This window comes from Camelus dromedarius, chromosome 9, assembly GCF_036321535.1.
Source record: "Camelus dromedarius isolate mCamDro1 chromosome 9, mCamDro1.pat, whole genome shotgun sequence".
Classification (NCBI taxonomy): domain Eukaryota; kingdom Metazoa; phylum Chordata; class Mammalia; order Artiodactyla; family Camelidae; genus Camelus; species Camelus dromedarius.
Genome location: NC_087444.1, coordinates 68,559,837 through 68,580,632, shown reverse-complemented (window position 1 = coordinate 68,580,632; position 20,796 = coordinate 68,559,837). Strand labels below are relative to the sequence as shown.

At 55.0% G+C, this 20,796-nt stretch overlaps 3 protein-coding genes and 1 non-coding gene across 7 annotated transcripts; 2 read left to right on the top strand and 2 right to left on the bottom strand.

Annotated features, from left to right (window-relative positions):
* Positions 1-2,071, bottom strand: LOC135322174 (uncharacterized). Its single transcript, XM_064489982.1, has 4 exons — positions 2,049-2,071; positions 1,199-1,356; positions 1,024-1,068; positions 1-335 (listed from the first exon to the last, which is right to left on the bottom strand). Exons 2-4 carry the CDS (start codon positions 1,307-1,309, stop codon positions 81-83), a joined length of 411 nt encoding a protein of 136 aa, XP_064346052.1. The 5' UTR covers positions 1,310-1,356; positions 2,049-2,071; the 3' UTR covers positions 1-80.
* A 1,182-nt stretch (positions 2,072-3,253) lies between these two features.
* On the top strand, positions 3,254-5,759 carry RPS16 (ribosomal protein S16). 2 transcript variants are annotated; one of them, XM_010985170.3, is made up of 5 exons: positions 3,255-3,414; positions 3,552-3,653; positions 5,170-5,266; positions 5,377-5,424; positions 5,555-5,759. In XM_010985170.3, the coding sequence occupies exons 1-5, from the start codon at positions 3,367-3,369 to the stop codon at positions 5,698-5,700; spliced, it is 441 nt and encodes a 146-aa protein (XP_010983472.1). In that variant the 5' UTR covers positions 3,255-3,366; the 3' UTR covers positions 5,701-5,759. The 2 variants fall into 2 exon arrangements, with proteins under 2 accessions (XP_010983473.1, XP_010983472.1); XM_010985171.2 differs by having other exon boundaries at positions 3,254-3,414; positions 5,170-5,424.
* A 3,984-nt stretch (positions 5,760-9,743) lies between these two features.
* Positions 9,744-20,139, bottom strand: PLEKHG2 (pleckstrin homology and RhoGEF domain containing G2). Of its 3 annotated transcripts, none has more exons than XM_031458681.2 (19): positions 19,165-20,139; positions 18,372-18,510; positions 17,286-17,557; positions 17,106-17,206; positions 16,243-16,309; positions 16,066-16,112; positions 15,665-15,815; positions 15,172-15,309; positions 14,832-15,032; positions 14,298-14,390; positions 14,119-14,205; positions 13,739-13,772; positions 13,546-13,647; positions 13,378-13,425; positions 13,262-13,300; positions 13,080-13,096; positions 12,723-12,899; positions 11,690-12,614; positions 9,744-11,607 (listed from the first exon to the last, which is right to left on the bottom strand). In XM_031458681.2, the coding sequence occupies exons 2-19, from the start codon at positions 18,472-18,474 to the stop codon at positions 10,034-10,036; spliced, it is 4,176 nt and encodes a 1,391-aa protein (XP_031314541.1). In that variant the 5' UTR covers positions 18,475-18,510; positions 19,165-20,139; the 3' UTR covers positions 9,744-10,033. The 3 variants fall into 3 exon arrangements, with proteins under 3 accessions (XP_031314541.1, XP_031314540.1, XP_031314542.1); XM_031458680.2 differs by having other exon boundaries at positions 18,372-18,495; XM_031458682.2 differs by having other exon boundaries at positions 17,286-17,554; positions 18,372-18,495.
* Positions 20,140-20,348: 209 nt separating this feature from the next.
* On the top strand, positions 20,349-20,442 carry TRNAI-UAU (transfer RNA isoleucine (anticodon UAU)). Its single transcript has 2 exons — positions 20,349-20,386; positions 20,407-20,442. It is a non-coding gene; the product is annotated as a tRNA-Ile (tRNA).
* The last annotated feature ends 354 nt before the right edge of the window (positions 20,443-20,796 follow it).

Here is a 20,796-nt window from a genome sequence, read left to right as displayed (position 1 = left end):
TGGGGCTGGAGACCAGGTCTCCTCTCCATCTCTCCACTCAGCCTCTCCAGGAGTACCAGAGAGTCTGTGTCCTCCCAGTCTCATGCTGAGGGCAGATGCCGAGCACAAGCCCCCTGTAATAACTCCAAGAGTTTGGCCAAAAAGAGAGGGACAGGTCTCTGCAGGTGTCCTTCACAGGGTGGACAGGGGCCCTGGCCAGTTACCCACAGCCGGGACCCCAGGGCATCCAGTAGGCGCTGTAGCCGGAACATGGCAGTCCCCACGGATGGGCCCTCTTCAAACCCAGTCACAGACAGCTCCAGCCAGAAGCAGCCTAGAGTCTCAGCAGGACACACCTACGGGGACAGAGTGATCTGGTATGTTTGGGCAAGGGACTGATCCCAAATCCTCACCCTCACAATTTCTGACTTGTGACCTGGATCATGCCTCTTTGCCTCTCTGGGCATCAGTTTCCCCATCTATAAATTGGAGCTCTTAATAATGCCCACCTTCAAGTCTGACTCTAGTGCTCCTGTGTGAGTTAGAAAAAGACACTCCTTCCTTAAAACACTTCTAAGTGCTGATTTTGTTAAAACAAGGTACTTTATTGCCATCTGCCAGAAGTTGACAAGTATAGATGTGATGGAAATGATGAGAATACTGTCCTTGTAGATGTGGGACCCTTGTGCAGTGTACAACCTTCACATCCATACATGACGGTTCTATTTACCTCATAGGGTCAGTGTAAAGAGTCAGTAAGCTAATACACTTAAAGCATTTAGACCAGAACATGGCACAGAGTGAGCACTATTTCAGTATAGCTGTAATCATCATCACCCTTTGTTGTTATTATGTGCCAGTCACTGTTTGAGGTGTTGGAGACAGCAGTGAATAAATTATATCTGTCAAGGCTAGGGGTGGGTCAGGGACCAGCCAGTCAGAACATCAGCCCGCCTGCATCCTGTTCTCAACATGTACATGTTCTAAGCCTAGTGGATTCTTCCTAAACTTTCAACTTCAGTAAGGAGCTAATGAAATACTCACCGAGAGATCATCTAGGGTGTAGAGAGTGCCATCATTTTTGTTCCCCTTCAATTGTGGGGTAGGGAGGAAAATCAGACCTTGGAAGGGGAGAGCCTGACCCTTTCTTGAATGTGCCCCCCATCCCACTCCCTCAACTAGCCTGCCCCTGTCTGCTGGCTCTTCCCTCCCTCCTCACCAGCATCTTCATGATGGCAATGAGGAAGTAGAAACACTCCCGTGGGCAGAGGGGTGGTCCCAGGCTCCCCAAGGGTGGCACCAGCAGGAGGATGGTTCGGAGAGGCCACATGGGCACACTGTCCACCCCCAGATTTTCTCTGGTTCTGGCCCGGGGTCCTGGAAACAAGAGGTACAGAGAGAGGGAGCAAGTTGGAAGGCTGAAGTGGGTAAGGGGAACTGCCTCCCAGCTCTACTCAATCCACAGATATGCAGGAAATTGACTCCAGGAGGCTGGGGGAGACGGTGACCCTAGAGTAGCGAGGGCCAAGGTCAGAGGGCTCCCAGACCCTCTCCCCCCTCCAAGATACCAGACTTAGCAAGGCTGTGAGGATCAGCCTGGAAAGACTGGTGAGTTTAGAAGCTTCTTCTGCCCCCTAAACAGGCCCATAAGGCAATACAAAGTGTGTGAGAGTGTGTGCTTCTGTGGCCTGTCTTCTCATTGGAAAATGCCAGTGTTACACTTTCTCTGTGTCTGCAGGTGCATATTTGGGAGTCTCTGCTCTTTCTACTTCCATTTCTGTCTCAAGTGTCTTGGAATCTTAGTGCCTGCCTGTACCTGTCTGTCTTCTCTTTCTCTGAGGGTTGGCCTCTCTGCCTCTGAATCTCGGTCACCTGTGTTTTCTGGCTCCATCTCTGTCTGACCCAGTGTCTCTCTTCTTTCTCCTCTTCTCCATTGGCCCTGTCTTTGCCTTCTCCTCCATGTGTGCCTGTCTCTCTCCTGTGCTGGGTATCTGTCTGTGTGTCCCTCTAGGTCAGCCTCTGGATGCTACCTTCCTCCCTCCCCTGCCCCTCGCCCCTTTCCCTCTCACCCTTTTGGAGCTGGACTCTGAGCTGGAGGATCCTCCTCTGGACCCAGACCTGTCCACCAATCTCCACCCTGTCTCCGCCCTCCAGGCATAGGTGAACCAATACACCTCTTTGAACCTTGGACCCCAGACCCAGTGCTGCCAGACAAACAGGTCTCCCTGCAGCCCTGAGAGGAAGCTCTTGGCTGGGAAGGAAGCATCCTGAGTGGCGGGGAGCTTGAGGGCTACCCAATCCTGAGGTTCCTGGGGATAGAGAATTCTGTAGGGAGGGGCCTAGAGAGGAGGGTGATTTGGGGGACTCTGGAGAAAGAGGGGTCCTAGGATATGGACCCTTAAAAGGGGGGTTTAGAGGAAGGGTTTCCAAGGAATGAGGGATTCTAGTAGGGAGACGAATTTCAGGGAAGACACTTTCTGGGGAGAGGAGACTGAAGGGCAGAAAATTCTTGGGAAAGGTAGATTTTGAGAGAGGGGGCTCTGAAAAGGATGAGGATTTTCTGCAAGGGGATTCTAGGGGAGCAGTTCTGGGAAAAGTGGATTGAGGGGAGAGGGAGATTCTGAAAGAGGAGGATTCTGGGGGCCGTGGGTCCTGAGGAAAGATTCTGGGGAAAATTATAGGGGGGAGGACCCCGAGTGAAGGGGGATTCAGGAAAGAGGGAGTCTAGGGTGAGGGCTCTGAGGTGGGGGATTTGGGAGTGGGCTTCCCAGAGAAGAATTCTGGGAGGCGGAGACTCTAAAAGTAAGGAAATTCTCGTGAAAGCTAGATTCTGGTGGAGGGGGCTCTAAGTGAAAAAGGATTCTGTGGGAAGACTCGAAGAGGTGGGCTCTAGGAGGTAGGGATATTCTGAATTCTGCCAGATTTCTTGCTGTGGGTTCTGGAGGGATGATTCTGATGGAGGAGGATTTGGGGAGGAAGATTGCCGTTGATGAGACGGTAAGACTGGATCTTTAGAAAAAGGAGCGACTCGCTTGGGATTGGGAGCGGAGGCATATAATTAAAGAGCCCAAATGCAAATAAGAACTGGAGGTGACCAATGAGGACCAAGGATATGAAGACCAGCTTGTTGTCACCGTTCTCGGGCCCTACCCAACACTCTCCAGGCCCCGCCCCCTCCACGCCCACGTCACGCCCCTTCCGCTCCTGGGCTCCACCTTCCCGCCGCCAATCCAAAGTTCCGCCCACAAGCCGTAAAGCTCCTTCCTGTCGCGACGCTGCGCACAACGCGCCTGCGCAGACCCTGAAAAGCAGACGGGGTGGCTTCTGTGCTTTCCTTTTCCGGTTGCGGCGCCGCGCGGTGAGGAGCTGTGGAGTAAGCCCGTAGCTATGCCTTCCAAGGGCCCTCTGCAGTCGGTGCAGGTCTTCGGACGCAAGGTGGGCCGGGCGCCCGATGGGAGGAGCGGGGGGAGTCCCAGGTCGGGGAGACGCCTGTGGGGAGGGGTCTGGGGTCGACGTGGGAACCAGGGCCCAGAGCTCACGTGGCTCCACTGTCGCCCCCTCGCTTTCCACAGAAGACGGCCACGGCCGTGGCTCACTGCAAACGAGGTAACGGCCTCATCAAGGTGAACGGGCGACCCCTGGAGATGATAGAACCGCGCACACTGCAGTACAAGGTGCTGGGATTCAGGACGGGTATTTGGGTTGAGTGGAGAGTTCTGGAGACGGAGATGTTGAAATAAGTGGGTTCCTGGAGTCCGTCGATCTTAGAAGCTGAGAGGTCGGGTATCTTTAGAAGCTGAGTAGGAGACAGAAGAATGGGATATTTGGCGATGGAGTCAGGTTTCAGAAGTTGTAAAAACTTGAAAGTGGAAACATAGATTGTGAAGATTAAACAGATACTTAACTGGAAGCCCATTCAATTGGGGACCAAGGTTTATGTGGTCTGATTTCTTGCAGTAAGTTAATGGGGGACGTGAGCATGTTTACATCTTACTGTCTGTTTTCATATCCAAAGTTACAGTCTTCGAGGTCAGGAATCAATGTTTTGTTCTGTGAGTAAATTGTGAGTAAAGTAAGATTTGGATTTTGTAGGTACTCAGTAAGCATTAAAGGAACAAAAACGGAATTTGGGCTTGATGTGCTTGGCTGTGCAAGGATTTCTTTCCTCCCCTCCCTTTTGGGCTTAAGTTTCTTCGGCTCGGAATAGGAAGAGCTCTGAGTCTGATTTCTGCCTCTTTTAACTATGGTACTTATGGCAGTAGTTTTCATGCTCTACCTTGAGTTAATCACCTGTCAGATGAGTAATTTTTTTTTTACCTTAAACGGCTGTTTTGAGGATGAATTAGACTCTCTGTGCAGGCTTGTTGGCACGTGTGAGGATGCATTTGTTCCCCAAAGTCTATTACTTCTAAATGTGAAGAATAACATTTACATTGCAGGGTTAGTTAAAACTTAGTAAGTTGGTGCTGAGATCCCTTTGTATAGCAGGTACTGTGTGTTGTGGCTTATTCTTAATGACTGTCAGTTTACTCGAAGGCTTTGTATGTGCAGCCTATGTTGAGTGATGGGGACACAGCAGTGACCCAGACTGGACTCAATACCGGACACTGCTCCGAAGTAGTCAGGTCTGGGGTAGGGTACCCCAGAGATGGTTTCTGGCTCAAACCTGGGCAGAAATGCCAGGGTGGGCTTAAGGGCACAGGGTTTGGGGGAGACCTGTGTGCTGAGGCCTAAAGTAGGTAAAACAAAGTAGAGTTATAGTGTAGTGATTTTTCTGAAAATCTGTAAGGCTCAAAGGGAGGGCAGAGAGCTCAGGTGGGGAAAGCACCTGATGTAGCCCACGGGTGGTTTTTCTGTTTGAGGCAGCCTTGGTGGCTGCAAAGGTTTTCCTTACCATTGGGCTACAGTGCTAGAACTCTAAGGGCCAATTTTAAAGATGTAATCAGAGTTAACAGGAGGGAACCCAGCTCAGGTTTCAGGTTGCCTTCAACAATCTCTCTTCTGTCTTGGAACCCTCCCTGCTCCACTGGCTGTGTGGAGCGTCTTCAGTAACAGCCCAACCCTCTTCTGCTAGTATTCTAAGGCCAGTGATGGCAGAAGCTACTTGGAGAGACTTTGGAGGAATGCTCAGAGAGGTGGCTCAGCTGCCCGATTGTGATCTAAAATCCTACATGCTTTGTGTTGCTCTAGCTTCTGGAACCTGTTCTGCTTCTGGGTAAGGAGCGATTTGCTGGTGTGGACATCCGGGTCCGAGTGAAGGGTGGTGGTCACGTGGCCCAGATTTACGGTGAGTCCCAGAAATGGGGCACGTGGGTGGAAGGTGGCGCTGAGAGCAAAGCCCTACCCTTGGGTGTTCACAAAGCTGATGTACCCTTTTTGTGTGTGTCTTCCTCACAGCAATACGCCAGTCCATCTCCAAAGCCTTGGTGGCCTATTATCAGAAATGTGAGTGAGAGTGGGTCCTTCCCGTCAGGTGGGTGGGGGCAAGTCAAGGACCACCTCTGGTATTTAGCCCCAGAGAGTAAAAGGACACTTCCTGGTTTATCTAAATCTTCATGCATCCTTTCATCCCCAGATGTGGATGAGGCTTCCAAGAAGGAGATCAAAGACATCCTCATCCAGTATGACCGGACCCTACTGGTAGCCGATCCCCGTCGCTGCGAATCCAAAAAGTTTGGAGGTCCTGGTGCCCGTGCTCGCTACCAGAAATCCTACCGATAAGCCCATCGTGAAGATCCGGGTTCACCTTTATAATAAAGATGGTTGTGTGATTAAAGGTTTCAAGGGCTATGCTGTGGTCTTGTGTGGTGTGTCTTTGGCTAAAAGGAGTGCAAGAAACTACCCCAGCTCACTGCTAGTCTGGGTTTTGAGCCTTTCTAGAAGCTGTGACTCTGGAGTTAGGGTAGATAGGTGGGAGCAGACCTGGTCTGTTTCCCTGTGTCTCCAGTAGAGTCCAGTGTGAGGGAATAGGGGATAGGGGCTTGCCATTGGTCATGTGGGGTATCCTTGTGGTTTGTCTTTTTTTTTCCTTTCAGTCCTTTTGTTGCTATTTTAATGACATGCAGAGAAGAGCAGGGGAAATGTGTGAGAGAATAATCTTTAACACAGAGTGAGGAGAACTGCCTGGAGTCTGAAGTCAGCAGCTAAGGGCCATCCGTGCCAATGTTGGGAGAGGAAGTTTTCTTTTTTTTAAAGTTTTTTTTGGTGGGATAATTAGGTTTATCTTTATATTTTTTTAAGTGGAGTTACTGGGAATTGAACCCAGGACCTCATGCTTGCTAAGCACACACTCTACCACTTGGGCCATACCCTCCCCCCAGAAAGGAAGTTTTCTTAATCCCAACCTGTAGTGTAGATAGGACTGAGAGCTGTGGGGGTGGGAGGGCTGTAAGCCCCTTGTGGATGATACCCCCTGACTGGTTTCACCTTCAGGATATCAATAGTAACTCCTGGGAAAACCACCTGCCCCCATGGCCTCCTTAAAGCAGGTCCCAGTTATGGTCAGGGTGGTAACTGTCCTTATGGGCCTGAGGACGGGCTTATTTGTTGTGTCTGCCATGTGGTAAGAGCTGACATATAGCAGGCTCTCAGTTGCTACCACTGGACTGTGCAGATGATAGAGCATTTCCATCGTGGAAGAAAGTTCTGTGGGATGGCGCTCGTATATGTATAGGGGAGTGAAGTATTGCTTGTGGATCACGTTGCCTTCAGTTTCTTTCCTCATTTTTATAGGAAGCTAGTGAGCATCAGTCGAGTGACGCGGGCGGGGGGAGGCGTCTGTGTGTCCCATACCAGCCTTTGCACCCACCCTGGACACAGCCATCTGCCCCCCAGTGGGGTAGGTTCCACACTACTCCCCATGCTGGGAATGCCAACAGGAACTTCATTACACACTCGAATGTTGATCAAGGGAGTTTCACCAATTTTCTTTATAAAAGAAGGAACTTACGGTTTACTGATTCACTGCCCATTGTGTGTATCTGCCCTACCTGATAGAGTAGGCACGTGTAGGGGCTGCACAGATGAGGATGTTGCTGTGGTCAAGGAAGGTTCCACGGGAGGCACTGATGTACAGGGAATGCCTACAGATAAAGTGCTTACAGATGGAGAGTGGGTTGACTGGGCTCTAACAAGATGCCAGGCTAAGCACTGTCGGACTTAATAGTCCCGTGAGGCTTCTTGTTAGCGGGGGAGAAAGTTCAGCCTGGTGGCAAAATAACCACCACACCAAGTTTTGCACTGGAGCTGGAGTTAACTCGGGTTAAATGAGGTTGGCTGGCATTAACCCAAACATCCCAAGGAGGGCAGAAGTGTCCCAAAGGCGGCAGTGGGCAGCCGCCCTTACTTACCCTTTCCAAGCCTGTCTTAACTGTAGCTCTAAAGACCAAGCTTACAAAAGGCAGGCTGTGGTAGAGCAGCCAGAAACGTCTTCCTGAGGAGGCGTTGGAACTGGGGCCATGAAGCAGAGGTAGGAGTCGGGCTGGCTGGCGGGAGGAATGGAATTTAAGGGCAGGGACCAGGGGGAGGGGTTGAGGCAAAATGAGTGCCCATGGTTTTCCCACAGGGTCCAGAGACCCCCTTATGGAGGCTTCTGGCTCCCTCCCCGAGGCACAGCTGGGACACATCCGGAGAGTCCGAGGGGGCTTGCCTCGCCTTCTCACTCCAGGCCTTGGAGTAGACAGTCCCCTTCTCCCTCCCGGCCGCCTCCTTAAATACCGGGAATTCCGGCGCCGCTGGGAGCCCAGGCTGGGCTGGGAACTTTCCTTCAGCTGGGAATGTGCAGCTGGGGGTGTCTGGGAATGTGCAGCTAGGGGTGGAGGCGGGGAGGGCCAGCCTCAGCCCTGACCTCCGGAGGCTGCAGTGGAGCAGGTCCAGGCTGCAGAGCCCGACTGGGCCCGGGCCCTGGTGTGTGACGTGGTAAACACCCAATAACTGAACAGAAGCCAGCTACTAACGTTGAGCCAGGCCTTGCTCTTTTACCCAGCTAATTAATCAACTACCTAGGGCCTTGGGAGCACAGGGCTGCAAGTCTTAAGTGGGCAAGGAATTGTTCTCTGTTGTGCTCTCCCAGTGGCAAGAACAGTGCCTGACACAGGACAGACACTCAAGTAAGTGGAGACTCAGGCTTGGCTGCGTGGATGAGCCCCAGCTCTGCTCCTTCCCACCTGTGTGACTGGGCAAGTGAGTCCCTTGTCCTCTCTGTGCCTCAGTTTCCTCATCTCTAAAGTGGAGATTAAAAGCCATCCTCACTTGCCATTTAGGGATATTGTGAGGACTCAGAGAATGAGCTTCAAATAAAGTGACTAATGCTTGGGGTATGCAGTTAGTACTCAATAACAGCATTTTTTTGCTGTTAACTGATTGTTAAAATTTCAGATTCTTAGGGTCCTGCCTTGGAGGTTCTGATTCCATGGGCTGGGACATCTGTGATTTGAACAGTGCCCTAGTGAGTCAGGCTCAAACACTTGGGAAGTGAGGATATACTCAGGGAATCTTTACAACAATCCTACACGGCAGATACTGCCATCCTCATTGTACAGATGAGGAAACTCAGGCTCGGAGGGGAGGGAAGTTACACACCAAGTCCTAGAAAAGTTGGGACTTGAACTCAGCCATAATGCTATGGTGTCTCCTCAGAATGCCAGGGAAGATCCTGAGATGATGTGCTAAATCACAACACGTTAAGTGTTCAACGAAAGAAGCTAATCTTACTGAAGAAACTGCTTTAACTGTGCTTTTCATTGGCCACTGCTGGGAGTGGGAGAGAACGATCTTAATATAAAAGCCTTTGTTTGTCTCTAAGACCTGAATTACTTTTGGGGGGTGGGGCACACTGAGGTACTGTAGAGGTCCCAAACTAGAGATGGAGTAAAGAGATCTGATGTGTGTGCGGGTAGGTCCAAGAACTGCAATACTCAGGAGGGTGGAGAGTGGTTGCTAAGAGCAGTAAGACAGATGTGGGGCATTTTTCCCAGAATCCCAAACTTGATCCATTTTGGCGTTAGCATGGAACTGTCTCTGAAGTTTTGTAGTACCAAGACCCAGAAGAACCTAATTAATGAGGAATGGATAGAGAGAGTAAAGGGGGTGGAAGGATAGTGGTACAGATGGTGGTAGGATGGTTGGCTTGAAGGGTTAGGAGATGGCTGAGTGATGAGAAGCATGAATGAACGGACAGAGATGGAAATATGGAGGAACAAATGGATGAATGGAGAGTTGGTTGGAGAAGATGGACAGGTGGGATAGTAGATGGATGAATGGACTGATGAAGAAATGGATGCTAGATGGGAGTTTGGATGAGGGGTGAATAGGGTAGAGATGGCTGAGTAAAGCAAGACATGGGTGGGGGTGTGGGGGTACATCCCAGAGGTAGAGTACATGCTTGATGTACACAAGATCCTGGGTTTTATCCCCAGTGCCTCCCTTAAGGGAGGGAAAAAAAGACACATGGGTGGGATGAAGAATTAGAAGACACACAGAGAGGAAGAGAGAGAGATGGAGAGACAGTTAAATGAATAGGTAGAGATGGCTGAGCAGATGAGATGAATGGATGATGGTGGGACCCATGAACTAGATAAATTGCTGACGGAATGAATTTCTAGGGGTCTGCTTGGAACAAAGCATCTTAACTTGGCTGTCCTGGATGGGCACCAAACAGTTCATTAACCCTCTGAAATCATACACCAAATTGCAATGGGTCCAGTTTCCAATAATTCTCAAAGGTGTCTGCGATTCCCCAAATTTTCAGAATGACTGATTCGTGCTGCAATTCCTTTCCATTCATTGTTGTCTTCTATCATCCCCCACTGCCTCCAGAATGGGAAAGACACATAATTTCAAAATATTAATAAACAAAATATTAATGACATCCCCTTTCCCATCCCTGTTGGGTTAATCCAGATAAGTAATAAGGACCATTCGCCAAGGAGCTGGGGAGTTGGAAAGTTGCAGCAATTTTCAGACGTGTGTTCAGTGTCTGGACTTCTAGGTGAATTCTGAGGGTCTGTGGCATCTAGTTGAAGTCTTTGCTTTTCAAGAAGCCCAACATCCTGGCTCACATGTGGAAAGGGGCATCAGGAGCCCCCTGGGCTCTGCGAAGGCCCACAGATTCCTGGGGGGATGCCAAGAGGGCAGGGTGGTTCAACCTGACCTGGGCTTTGGCTGGTCGTAGCCGCCCACCACCCCCGACTTGGATGTTGACCGTGGTGGCATAGCTAAGTCTTCTGGCTGGGGGCGGTGGGGGTTGGGGCTGGGGTGGCGGTGAAGGTGCCCGTGATGTGGGGGCAGAGGAGGACCAAGGGCCCCGGGAGGCCGGGAAGGCCTCTCCTCCAGGCCCCTGCCGTCGAGCCAGGCTCTGGCTGATGTATGAGGCTGCCAAGTATCTTGAGAGGGCAGCTGCGTTGGGGCCCAGGAGCTGACGGGTTGGGAGTGGGGGACTATGGGGTGGGGTCAAGTCTGAAGACCCTGGCCTGGCAACAGGAGGGACTGAGTGGCTGCCTGGTTTGGACAAAGCCATGGTGGTCTGAACTGGGGTGGGGAACAGGCCCTGACTGTCCCGGGGACCTCTTTGCTCAAGTAAAGGTGTGGCAGCTGGAACGTGGACATCTGTGGGATTCTTCTGTTCCAACAGAGGTGTCAGATTTTGAACCTGGAGGTCTGTGAGGCTATGCTCCTGCAGCAAAAGCATGGCAGCTGGACCCTGGATGTCTGGGAGGCCTCCCTCCTGTGGCAAAGGTGGGAGGGGTTGGACCCGGGTGTCCATGAGGCCCTGTGGCTGGGGCAAAGGTGTGGCAGCTGGAACTTGAAAGTCTGGGAGGTCCTGGGGCAAGGATAACGGAGAGTTGGCTGGGATCTGATGGTCTAGGTGGCTTCCATGAGCAGGCAAAGGAGAGGTCCCCAGAACCTGAATGTCTGGGAGGTCAAGTTGCGAGGGCAGTGGGGTGTCGGCTGGGATCTGACGGTCCAGGCTGCTTCCGTCTGTGAGCAAAGGGTTGACGGCTTGGCCACAGGCAGTGGCTGAAAATTGAACATCCCTGGAACCCCCTTGCTTAGTTAATGGGGTGTTGGTTGGGCTCTGGCTGTCCAGGCAGCCTTCTCGCTTGGCCACAGGAGTGGTGGCTAAAACCATGACATCAAGATAACTTTCTTGCTTGGGCAAAGCTGTGGTGGCTGGATCTTGGATGTCTACCTGGTGTCCTTGCTCAGGAAAAGAGGTGGGAGATGGAACCTGTACATCCACTTGGCTTCTCTGCTCAGGCAGAGGAGGGGTGGCAGCTGGAACCTGAATTTCCAAGTGGCCTTCTTGATCAGGAAAAGTTGTAACAGCTGGAACCTGGACACCTGGGGAGTCTTCCTTTGTGGGCAAAAGTGTGGTGGCTGGAATCTGGATATTCCAGAGGCTTCCTTGTTCAGGCAGAGGGGTAGAAGCTGGAACCTGGATGTCCAGATGGTCTTGCTCAGGCAAATTTGAAACATTTAGACCCTGGCCGCCCAGGCAGCCTCCCTGCTTAGTCAAGGGTGTGGCAGCTTGAACCTGGGTAGCAGGGCTTAGGGGGACAGATTCCTGGGCACAGGTCAGTGGGAAGGCGAGCTCACATACCAGCACATGTCCAAAGGCAGGAAGGGGCCCTGCATACAAAGAAAGGTGGATGAGTTAGGACCGATACCCCCTCTGTGGGCCACCTTTGCCGACCACACACCTGGCCCTCACCTGGCTCGGCCTGCTCGTGGGGCAGGCAGGGCAACAGCTGTGGCTGGGCCAGAGCCCGTGGCCGGCGGCGGGGGGCATTGGCCGATGCCCGGGTCTCTGCCCGCTGCATCTGCTGGATCCGCTCACTGTAAAGTCGGGCCAACTCTCGCACACGAGACGCCGACCTCTCTGAAGTTGGGGCTCCTGCCTTCCCACTTCCGCTGCCTCCACTCAGATCTGAATCTTCTAGGATCAACAATGGCTCTGGGAAACCTGGCCGGGCCAGCTGTCCCTGCTCCAGTGCCCGCCAGGCGCTCCGGATTTCTGAGCAAGAGCGGAACTCCAGCTCATCTGGGAATCCCTGATCTGGGGTGACATGCCGGGGTTGGAAATCTGGGAATGATACTCCTTCATCCTCTTCTTGTTCTGCCCTGCTTTCTGAGGAGGATTCTCCCAGTTTTCCAGAACTGCTCCCAGGGAACAGTTCTCTCCTGGTGGCTGGAGCCTCATCCGGCTCCTGCAGAGGTCCCTGGAGCCAGGAGTCACAGGGGAGGGAAGGAGTGCTGGAAAGGCTGGGAATGTCGGGGACACTAGGTATGGCTGGAAGGCAGGGCATTTCAAAAACACTGGAAATGTCAGAGAGGCTGGGAAGGCGGGGAGTTTTGGGTATTTCAGAAAGGCTGGGAATTTCAGGGAGGTTGGGTACATCAGGATCTTTGGAAAGGCTGGGAATGTCGGGAATTTCAGCTGCACTGGAACTTTCGAGCCCCTCTAGGACGTGGAGTGGGGAAGGCCCCCGGTCGTCCATATCCAGCTCTTCCTCCTCCTCCTCTTCTGAAGAGTCCCGGCTGGGCAGGGCTTGGAATGTCAGGGTATCACTGTTGTCCGGCACCTGGGTGTCGCCGGGGAACTTGGGAATGTCGTGGGAGGATGGCTGTAGTGGGCACTGAGGAAGAAGCCAAAGATATCAGGGTAAGCTGGTACCCCCGACCCTCAGTCTGGGCCTGCCCAAGCCGAGAGCCCCAAGGACACCATAATGGGATGCCTGGCTCACCCCTGGATCCCGGAGGCCCCTCTGGTTCAGCAGTTCCAGGATCTCTTCAGTGATTGAAGTCCCAGAGGGATCCAGCGTTGGGGGTCCAGTGTCCTCCAGGTCCTCAGGGGCTCCAGAAGCTAAAACTGGCGGCTGAGGCTCTAAGGGCGGGAAGAGCTCCCCATCGCTGCCAGTGTGCTGTGAGGAAGGAAAGAAAAGAGGGCAGGAGTCGAGGGCCCCCACCCCCTCCTCCCTCAGACGGAGGAATCCGGTCCCCAGCCCCCTTCTTCTTCAGGCCCAGGACTTTGGAACTCAAGCTCCCTCCTCCATCAGAACCGGGAGTCCAGTCCCCAAACCCTGTCCCAGGATATTTCTCACCTTGAGTCTAGGCTTAGCTGGGGATGACGAGATGAGAAAGAGAAAAGAGTGAGATGTAGGAACACGTGTTATTCCTTATGATTGATGAGCTGCCCCTATCACCCCTCCCTCATGAACACTGGGCGTCCCGAGGGAAGAGACAGACAGAGGGATGAACCAGGCTGGGCTGGGTGCTCACTCACCGTTCTGTGGGAACATGACATAGGGGTCCTTCAGAGGCTCTGAGGGGAGGACACAGTGATGTCAGGGGTCAGCTCTGACCCAACACCTGCCTCACTTTTAGGTGGCGGGTACTCACCAGACTGTCTGCGGCCACGGCGGGTAGTGGAGGGTCCTGGAGATGAAGCTGTGGGAGAGGCAGATCAGAACCCTGCTATGAGCCAGCTCCAGGCTCCTGGGGGACGAGGGGGCTGGGAGGAGCATTCCTGAGTCCTGGGGGAGGGGCTCAGGGGTCCATCTCCTTTACCTGTGTTCCTCCGTCCAGGGGTGAAACTTCTAGCATCTCGAGGTCGGGGAGACCCAAGTGGGGGTGTCAGGGGCTCTGGGATAGGCTTACTTTTAGGAGCACCTGCAGGGAGAGATTTAGGGCTAATAATCTACTTTTTCTTGGAAGTGATTCTTCTACTTCCACATCCTCCCCACCCCAGGCCCCAACTCACAGTGCAGGCTGTTTTCAAGGAGAACTTGTTTTGCCTGAAAGAGACAATGGTTGAGGGGGCTGGACCCTGAGCACCCCAGTCATGGTCCCATTCATGGGTGCTGCTCTGTGTCACGTGCGTTAATGACTAATCCTCACCACGACCCTATGAGGCCGGTGGTATTATTCCTCCAGATGAAGAAACTGAGGCCAGAGAGATTAAGTTACTTGCCGAAAGTCACATGGTGGAGCTGGGATTGACACCCAGGCAACCTTAATGCTGCAATTTAACAACCACATTCTGAGACAGCCTCCCTGCATTCAAAATCTTTTTGTATTATTGGGGTGGGGGGGGTGGGTGTCCAGCACTCTGAGGGCCCCCAGTGGTGGCAGGAGCTGTACCTTGGCAGGGATGGAGGCGGGGTGGTTCTCAAAGAAGAGGCGCTGGAGACAGTGAATCCACAGCCTCTTCTCTTCTTGGTTCTTGGCCTGGGGGTAGGTTGAGGGTGGAGTGGGGAGCCAGGGGTGAGGTCTCAGGGCTGGGGGGGAACCCTGCCCACCCAGCCCCAACCCATGCTCACCTGGAGCAGGTGTCGGTGCTTGGGGATGGTCAGATCGGACACCTTGAACCCTAGAGGGTCTCGAGGACTCTCACTCACACTCAGGTTGCAACACTGGGTGAGGGGCAGAGACAGGAGGCAAGCTCAGAGGCCTCAGACACATCCACATGCCTTCGTGTGCATCTGTACCCCTGCCCCCTACAAAGATGGACCCCTTTCCCTCTGTGGACCCTCCCCACCAGGCTAGGCTCAGCCCTCCCTCACCAGCCCTCCCACCATCCTCTGGATCAAGAAGGTGTGCTTCCCCCATGTAGAGGCTTCCTGGTGGCCAGATCCAGGTCCTCCCCTCCAGGCCCTCACCAGCTCTGCATCCCACTGGCCTCACCTCTCAAACCCTGCCTCCATCCTCGAACTCAAGAAAACGTGTTCCTCTGAAGCTGGATGGTCCCTTCTTGCAGACCCCACCCCCAGCCACATCATTAGGTATACAGGTACAAGTGTATAGAAGATACCGTGCCGGTAACATTCTGGCCCTGCCCCCATCCCCAAACTCACGAAGATGTGGCCCTTGTAGGTATATTCTGGCCCCCGGCGCTTGGCCACGAGCAGCATCCGTGAGAATAAAAAGAGCAGCCGTTCACCCCCTCGAAGTCGGGGGCCGCTCCCTCCACCACCTCGAAAGGCACCCTCCAGCACCAGCTCCCCGAAAGCACTGAGCTCCGGACCGGTCCAGCCACCCAGCCGCCGCTGCACCTCCTGCCAGGACCGCATCAGGCACAGCAGGCACAGAAACGCACCAGTGGGTGGTGCACACACACCAAGACAGAGGCGTTAGCTACCAGTCCATGCTGTCCCAGCCCACCCAGTGCCTTGGTACTGACCACCCTGGGGTCACCTGGAGGCGCGCAGCATGCTCCTGTTTGCGTTTCATGTCGTTGATGTACCAGGCGACCGCTGTCATGGACACAATAGCCTCCTCCACCGTCTCACGGCCCCCAGTGCCCGGGCCCTCCGCCCAGTGCTTGCCAAGCTCCTGAAGGGCAGCCACCGGGCACCCAGGGAGGGAAAGACAAACAAAAGAAGAAAGAATGACAATGATAGAAGAGAAAGAGAGAGAGAGAGAGAGAGAGAGAGAGAAAGGCAGGAACAGAGATGGAGACCCAGAGATGGAGAGAGACAAACAGGCAAAGACAGGAAGTGAAATCAGCTGGGCCAGCACCCATGGCCAGCGAGACCCTTCCCCAAACTCTGGCCTAGTTTCTAGGCACTAGAGGCTTCCCCAGGCCTTGCCCAGCTTGTCCAGTGTCCACCCTCCAGATGCACCACCAGGTGGCCAATGGAAAGAGCCATGTCCCTCCCCAAGCAGCCCCCTAGGGGCCATAGCTGACCTGCAGCAGCAGATGGTACTTGAGGATGCGCTGAACAGGTTTCAGCAGGAAGCTCTGCAGGGGCAGGGAGTGGCGGAGCTGGGCCTGGCGTTCCTGCAGCCACAGGGCTGCTGGCGGAGACAGCGACAGCTCCCGGAGCAGGGCCAGGGAGCTAGGGGCACAGCACAGGTCAGGGGGACTAGAGGCTCCAGTGGGCAAGGCTGGGAGGGGCTGGGGAATGGCCAAGGTTTGGGAACCTTCAGGGGCCGGCAGCGGTCAGGGGCTGGTTAGGGAGAGGGCAGTTACTCTCATGGTCTAGTGGGGGCTGAAGCTGGCTGGCCGGGTCGGGGTGGAGGGAGACTGGCTGGCACATCAGCTTGTGGGCCCAGCCTGGGGTCCAGCAGGGGCTCCTCGCCCCTCACCTCGGGTAGTTCATGCAGTACAACGTGTAGATGTCAAAATCCTCACTCTGTGGGCAACAAGGGAGTCAAGGAGACCTCAGTTCGCAACTCCCCACAACCTGCCTCCCCGCCCCAACCCATGCCTTGCCCAGGCCTGGTCCCCCTTCACCCAGGCCCCAGCCCAGGCCCTCAACTCACCCTCTGCACGAAGCACTCGGCAATGCCCCCGGCACTGCTGCTGCTCTCCAGGTCCTCCAGGAGCTCACTGAGGGGGAGAGAGGCCAGGTGAGGGACTGCCCTGGCCTCTGTGGTCCCCCACGGGAGGATTCCAGGAGGCTGCAGTCTCAGTGGCTGCCAGGATCTTTCAAAGGGGTGTCATGTCCAGACCAAAGGTACTCTGATTGCAACATGGGAGATCGCAACCTGCTCAGACTTTGTCCTGGGTCAGCGCGATGTTCCTCAGGCTGAAACCCTGTCACAGCTGGCATGAGCCTGGGGGTCTCATGTCATGACCCAGGGAGATGTGTGTCAGGGTGTTCAGAACCATGATAACCTTAAGATCCTACTGTGACCCTGAGGTCTTGTCACAATTCACAGACATCCTGCAATAACTTTAATTAAGCATCTTTAAGACACTCAGGTGTCATGATCCTTGGATTTCAGCATCCTCCTCATTGGGTGGCCAACCATCCTGGTTTGTCTGGTACAGAGGGTTACCCTGGGATGAGGTGGTCACACAATGTTCACACTGTCACGATCCTCGGCCCCACCTAAGTCTTGGATTCGCTGCAATCCCAGACCCACGCTAGACCCATCTCAATGCCTGGACTCATCCCAGTATTTGGACTACATCTGGGTCCTCAGGCTCCTATCTGCCTCACTCTTCCACCACTCTGGACTTTCACTCCCCCTCATGATCTCTGCCCAACTGTACAACACCCCATGTTCTAGCCTGGACAAGGTGCTATGGGGCTCCCAGGTTTGAGTTAGAACAGAGCCTGCCTCCCTGAACACCCCCCTCCGCCCCAGCCAGTGCCCTGCCCATCCCACCCGTCCCTGACCTGCTGAACTCGTAGATGTCCTCGATGTTGGCAAATAGCGTGCCCACCTGCTCGGCGCTCAGCCCCAGGACCCCGCCGTTCAGCAGAGGGCCCAGGTAGTCCTGTGGGGATGACTGGGGTTACGAGGGTGGAGGCACTGGCCGAGGTCCCCCACTGCACTTGGGGACCTGCCCACCTCACCTCCACGATGCTGCGGAGGTCCCGGACATAGGCCCGCTCTGTCTCCACAATCTCGCGGGCCACACGCTCCAGCCTCGAGGGTTTCGCTGAACCGGGGGTCCCCACAGGTGACAGATGCAGGCGGATGGGGGGCCCTGGAAGGGGCTCCGGCCTGGAGGCTGAGCAGGCTGGGGCAGGCCCTGGGGCCGGGTCCCCCTCAGAGCCCACTGTGCTCAGAGATGTGGAACTTCCAGAACCCCGGGGGGAGGCCATGGCGGGGGTGGCAGGGGCTGCTGGGGGTGTGGAGCAAGAAATCAGGGGGTCTTTCCCCACACACTCCCCCACCCACCCCTGGTCATCCACCTCTCCCATGGGTTCCCTTCTCCCCCAAATGCCCTCCCTGCGTCCAGCCCTGTCCTCTCCCATGAGGGTCGTCTCTGGACTTCTGGCCTCCATTCTTCCAATCTCCCTCCATGCGTCAGTTTGGGAGAGCTTTACAAATTCACCTGTCTGACTCACTCCCACAAGTATAACCCATTCCTGCCCTCAGGGATATAATCTAAACTACTCAGGTCCACAGGGCCCTGTGCAAGGTGGCCATTACAGACCATTCCAGTCTGTTCTCTTCCCAAGCCACACCACCTTACACTCTGGACTCTAGTCACACTCAAACTTCTTTCAGTTACTTAAATAAGTAGCCCCGTCACCTCTGTGCTCTTGCACATACTGTTCTCTCTGTGAGGAGGCTGGGGGACCGGATGCCAGGGTCCTTGCCTCTCTCAACTCATTCCTCCTCATCTTTTAATTCTCAGTTTAGATATCCCCTCCTCCAGGAAGCCTCCTTTGACCTCCCAGACTGGATTCCCAAAGCCTCCTGGGCTTTCTCCATCCCAGCTCTGGCCCCTCTGTGCTGGGCTTCCCAGTCTGGACTATCATGGTCTGGGGATGGGTCCGTCTCCCCACCAGATGTGGAGCTCTGTGCAGGCAGGGCTGAGGGCGTCTTGGTCAGCCTGTGTTGCCAGCACTGCCCAGCACTGGGCCAGCCCCAGAGGGCTGCAGTGTCTTGAGTGATGCCCGGCAGACTCCCACCCTCCCTCGCAGGCTCACCTGTCTGAGTCTCACACACAGCTGCACAGTCACAGGCTTCACCCCTGCGGCCAAGGCTAGGGCTGGGTTTAGACAGGCCCAGTCCACGGGCTCCCTCAGGCATGGCTGAGTGGATCCGCAGCTTCTGCAGAAAGACCCCCTTCTTGGATATCAGGACCCCATAAGCCTCCTTGCCCCCCCCCCCCCAGACTAGGGGCTGAGAACTAGGAGTGTGGTCTAAATCCAGGGAGGGGGTCCTGGGAGTAACTAAAAAGGGAGACAGAGACAAAGTGACAGAAGGAAAGGGACAAGGAGCTTTAACACTGAAAAAAGATGGATGGAAAGGAGGAGACAAAGGAGAGTGAAGCGAGCAAAAGAGTCGCCGAAGCCGCGAGTCTAGTGTGTCTGCGGCCGGAGGCTCAGGGATCCTGGGAACTTTTGGGCTCTGGCTGGAGCCGAGGGCCAGGGGCAGGGCTGGGAAAAAGCCGTAGGCGGGAGGCCGCAGGGTCCCAGGGGAGGGCGGAGGAGGCTGGGGGACCGGATGCCAGGGTCCTGCAGACGGCTCCCTCCCCCGCGAACGGCTGCGAGCTAGGGCGCTGGCCCTGAGTCCTCGACCCTCTCCAGCCAGTCCCTCCGCGATCCGCTCACTGTCCCCATCGCCGCAGCTCCCGCCGAGCGCCTCCCTACACCCCTCTAGCCCCCAACTCCCGCCGGCGCCTCCGCTCGCCCCCCGCCGGCACGCCCCCTCATTGTTCAGCTGCAGCGGCGCCGCCCCCTCCCCCAGCCCGGTGGGGCCCCTCGCCTTCCCCCTCACCTCCCCTGGAGTCTCCAGCCCCGAACCGAGGCAGCCCGGCTCCTATTCGACTCGAGCACGGTCCCCGGGGAGGCGCAGAGCCGGGGCTCCTGGGTCTCTGCAAGTCAGGGGCGTAAACTTCGAGCTTTTAGGCTCCGAGAACCAGAATCCGGCGTCTTTCGGAGATTGGGGGACAGTGGTCCGAATTTCTTTGGTCCTCTAAATGGAAGATGCTGGGAGTCTCGGCTCTTGAGTCTCAGTTGGGGGTGTTGGGGGCCCAAATTCCTGAGTCTTCTAGATGGGGCAGTGAGGGGACCCGAATTCCTGTGAGTTCCCTAACTCTAGGAACAGGGATTAAACCACTTCCAGGCGGGAGCGCAGGGTGTCCCAAATTCCAGAGTCCTCTTGAAGTAGTGGGCGCTTCAACCCAAAACGGGCTGATTGAGGCGCTAGGCGTCTGTAACTCAAGTTCCTCCAACCCCGGGAGTCTTGGGCTCAGCTTTCTGGGAAACCCCAGAGGGAATCTCCAGTCTGGGATCCTAAATTCTTCGAAACCGGGTGCAGGAAGCTCAGCCTCCAGGGTCGCACGGGGCTAATGTCCCGGACCCCGGCACCTCCAGGAGGGGGCGCTGGGCACCTGGATATCTGGGGTCCTCTAGCCTGGACGCCGGGGCTTGGGCTTCGGGGTCTCTCAAGACGCGGTGCAGAGATTCGGGCGGCTGGAGTCTGAGACTCTGGACCCGTCAGGCTCCGGGATGGGTGGCACGGGGCTCAGGCGGCGGCGGCGCCACATCTATGGCCGGAAAGTCTGGTCCTAGCTGTGGGGCGGGGGGCGGTCGCCTGGGGCTTCCCCTCCCCCCAGCCGCCCAGGCTCATATCCTGTTCCCGCCCGCGGGGGGGAGGGGCCGCCTTCCGGCCGGCCAGTCAGTGAAGGGTTAAGACCCCCTCCTCCCCGGATTCTGAATATTCATAAGAAGGCGCGTCCCAGGCAGGCTACACCCCCACATTCCTAACGCCTCGCGGACTTTTCCCTTTTACAGCAAGAGCCTTGGAGGCGTGAGAATCCGGAAATGGTGACGTACTTGCTCCTATTAGCCAACCCGAAGATTCTTTTTGGTATATGCAAGAACAAGGCGGGGCTGGCTCAGCGAGGTCACGTGGCCACGAATGACTGAAGGACCCCGCTGCGTAAGGGTGCGGCCGAGGCTCCAGTGGCGCAATCGGTTAGCGCGCGGTACTTATATAGCAGTGCTGAGCGGAGCGATGCCGAGGTTGTGAGTTCGATCCTCACCTGGAGCAATTTTAACTTTCTATAAATTTCTATGAATCTATACATCTTTTTAATCAACCCAAACAACTACATCGTTTAGAGGAGTGAACATTTCGATTTTCGGGATTTTTCAAGCTGTAAAGACTGCTGGGTCTGGCGACGATTGGTTACGGAGTGTTTTGTGTGGTGAGGTACCATTTTCCTCTTGGCCGCCAGGGGGTGGTATCGCCTCTTAGATGCCTGGACATTTAATTGACTGCAAATACCAGTTTAAGACTTCTGTAAATGATGTCAGGCTGTAGGTCCTCCGCAAAATGTGTATATGATGACACTGCCTCTTTCTCCATCTTTCTCTGTCTTGGATTTTCCCCTCCCCCCAGTCT

Coding starts and splice junctions, on each gene's coding strand:
- LOC135322174 (XM_064489982.1), bottom strand. CDS start 1,309: ATGTGGCCTCTCCGAACCATCCTCCTGCTGGTGCCACCCTTGGGGAGC. Junction 1,069..1,198: donor TTGCCATCATGAAGATGCTG/GTGAGGAGGGAG, acceptor CCACAATTGAAG/GGGAACAAAAATGATGGCAC. Junction 336..1,023: donor ACACCCTAGATGATCTCTCG/GTGAGTATTTCA, acceptor CTGTCCCCGTAG/GTGTGTCCTGCTGAGACTCT.
- RPS16 (XM_010985171.2), top strand. CDS start 3,367: ATGCCTTCCAAGGGCCCTCTGCAGTCGGTGCAGGTCTTCGGACGCAAG. Junction 3,415..3,551: donor TGCAGGTCTTCGGACGCAAG/GTGGGCCGGGCG, acceptor CGCTTTCCACAG/AAGACGGCCACGGCCGTGGC. Junction 5,425..5,554: donor GGTGGCCTATTATCAGAAAT/GTGAGTGAGAGT, acceptor TTTCATCCCCAG/ATGTGGATGAGGCTTCCAAG.
- PLEKHG2 (XM_031458681.2), bottom strand. CDS start 18,474: ATGCCTGAGGGAGCCCGTGGACTGGGCCTGTCTAAACCCAGCCCTAGC. Junction 15,816..16,065: donor TACTGCATGAACTACCCGAG/GTGAGGGGCGAG, acceptor CTGTGCCCCTAG/CTCCCTGGCCCTGCTCCGGG. Junction 14,391..14,831: donor CCTACAAGGGCCACATCTTC/GTGAGTTTGGGG, acceptor CCCCTCACCCAG/TGTTGCAACCTGAGTGTGAG.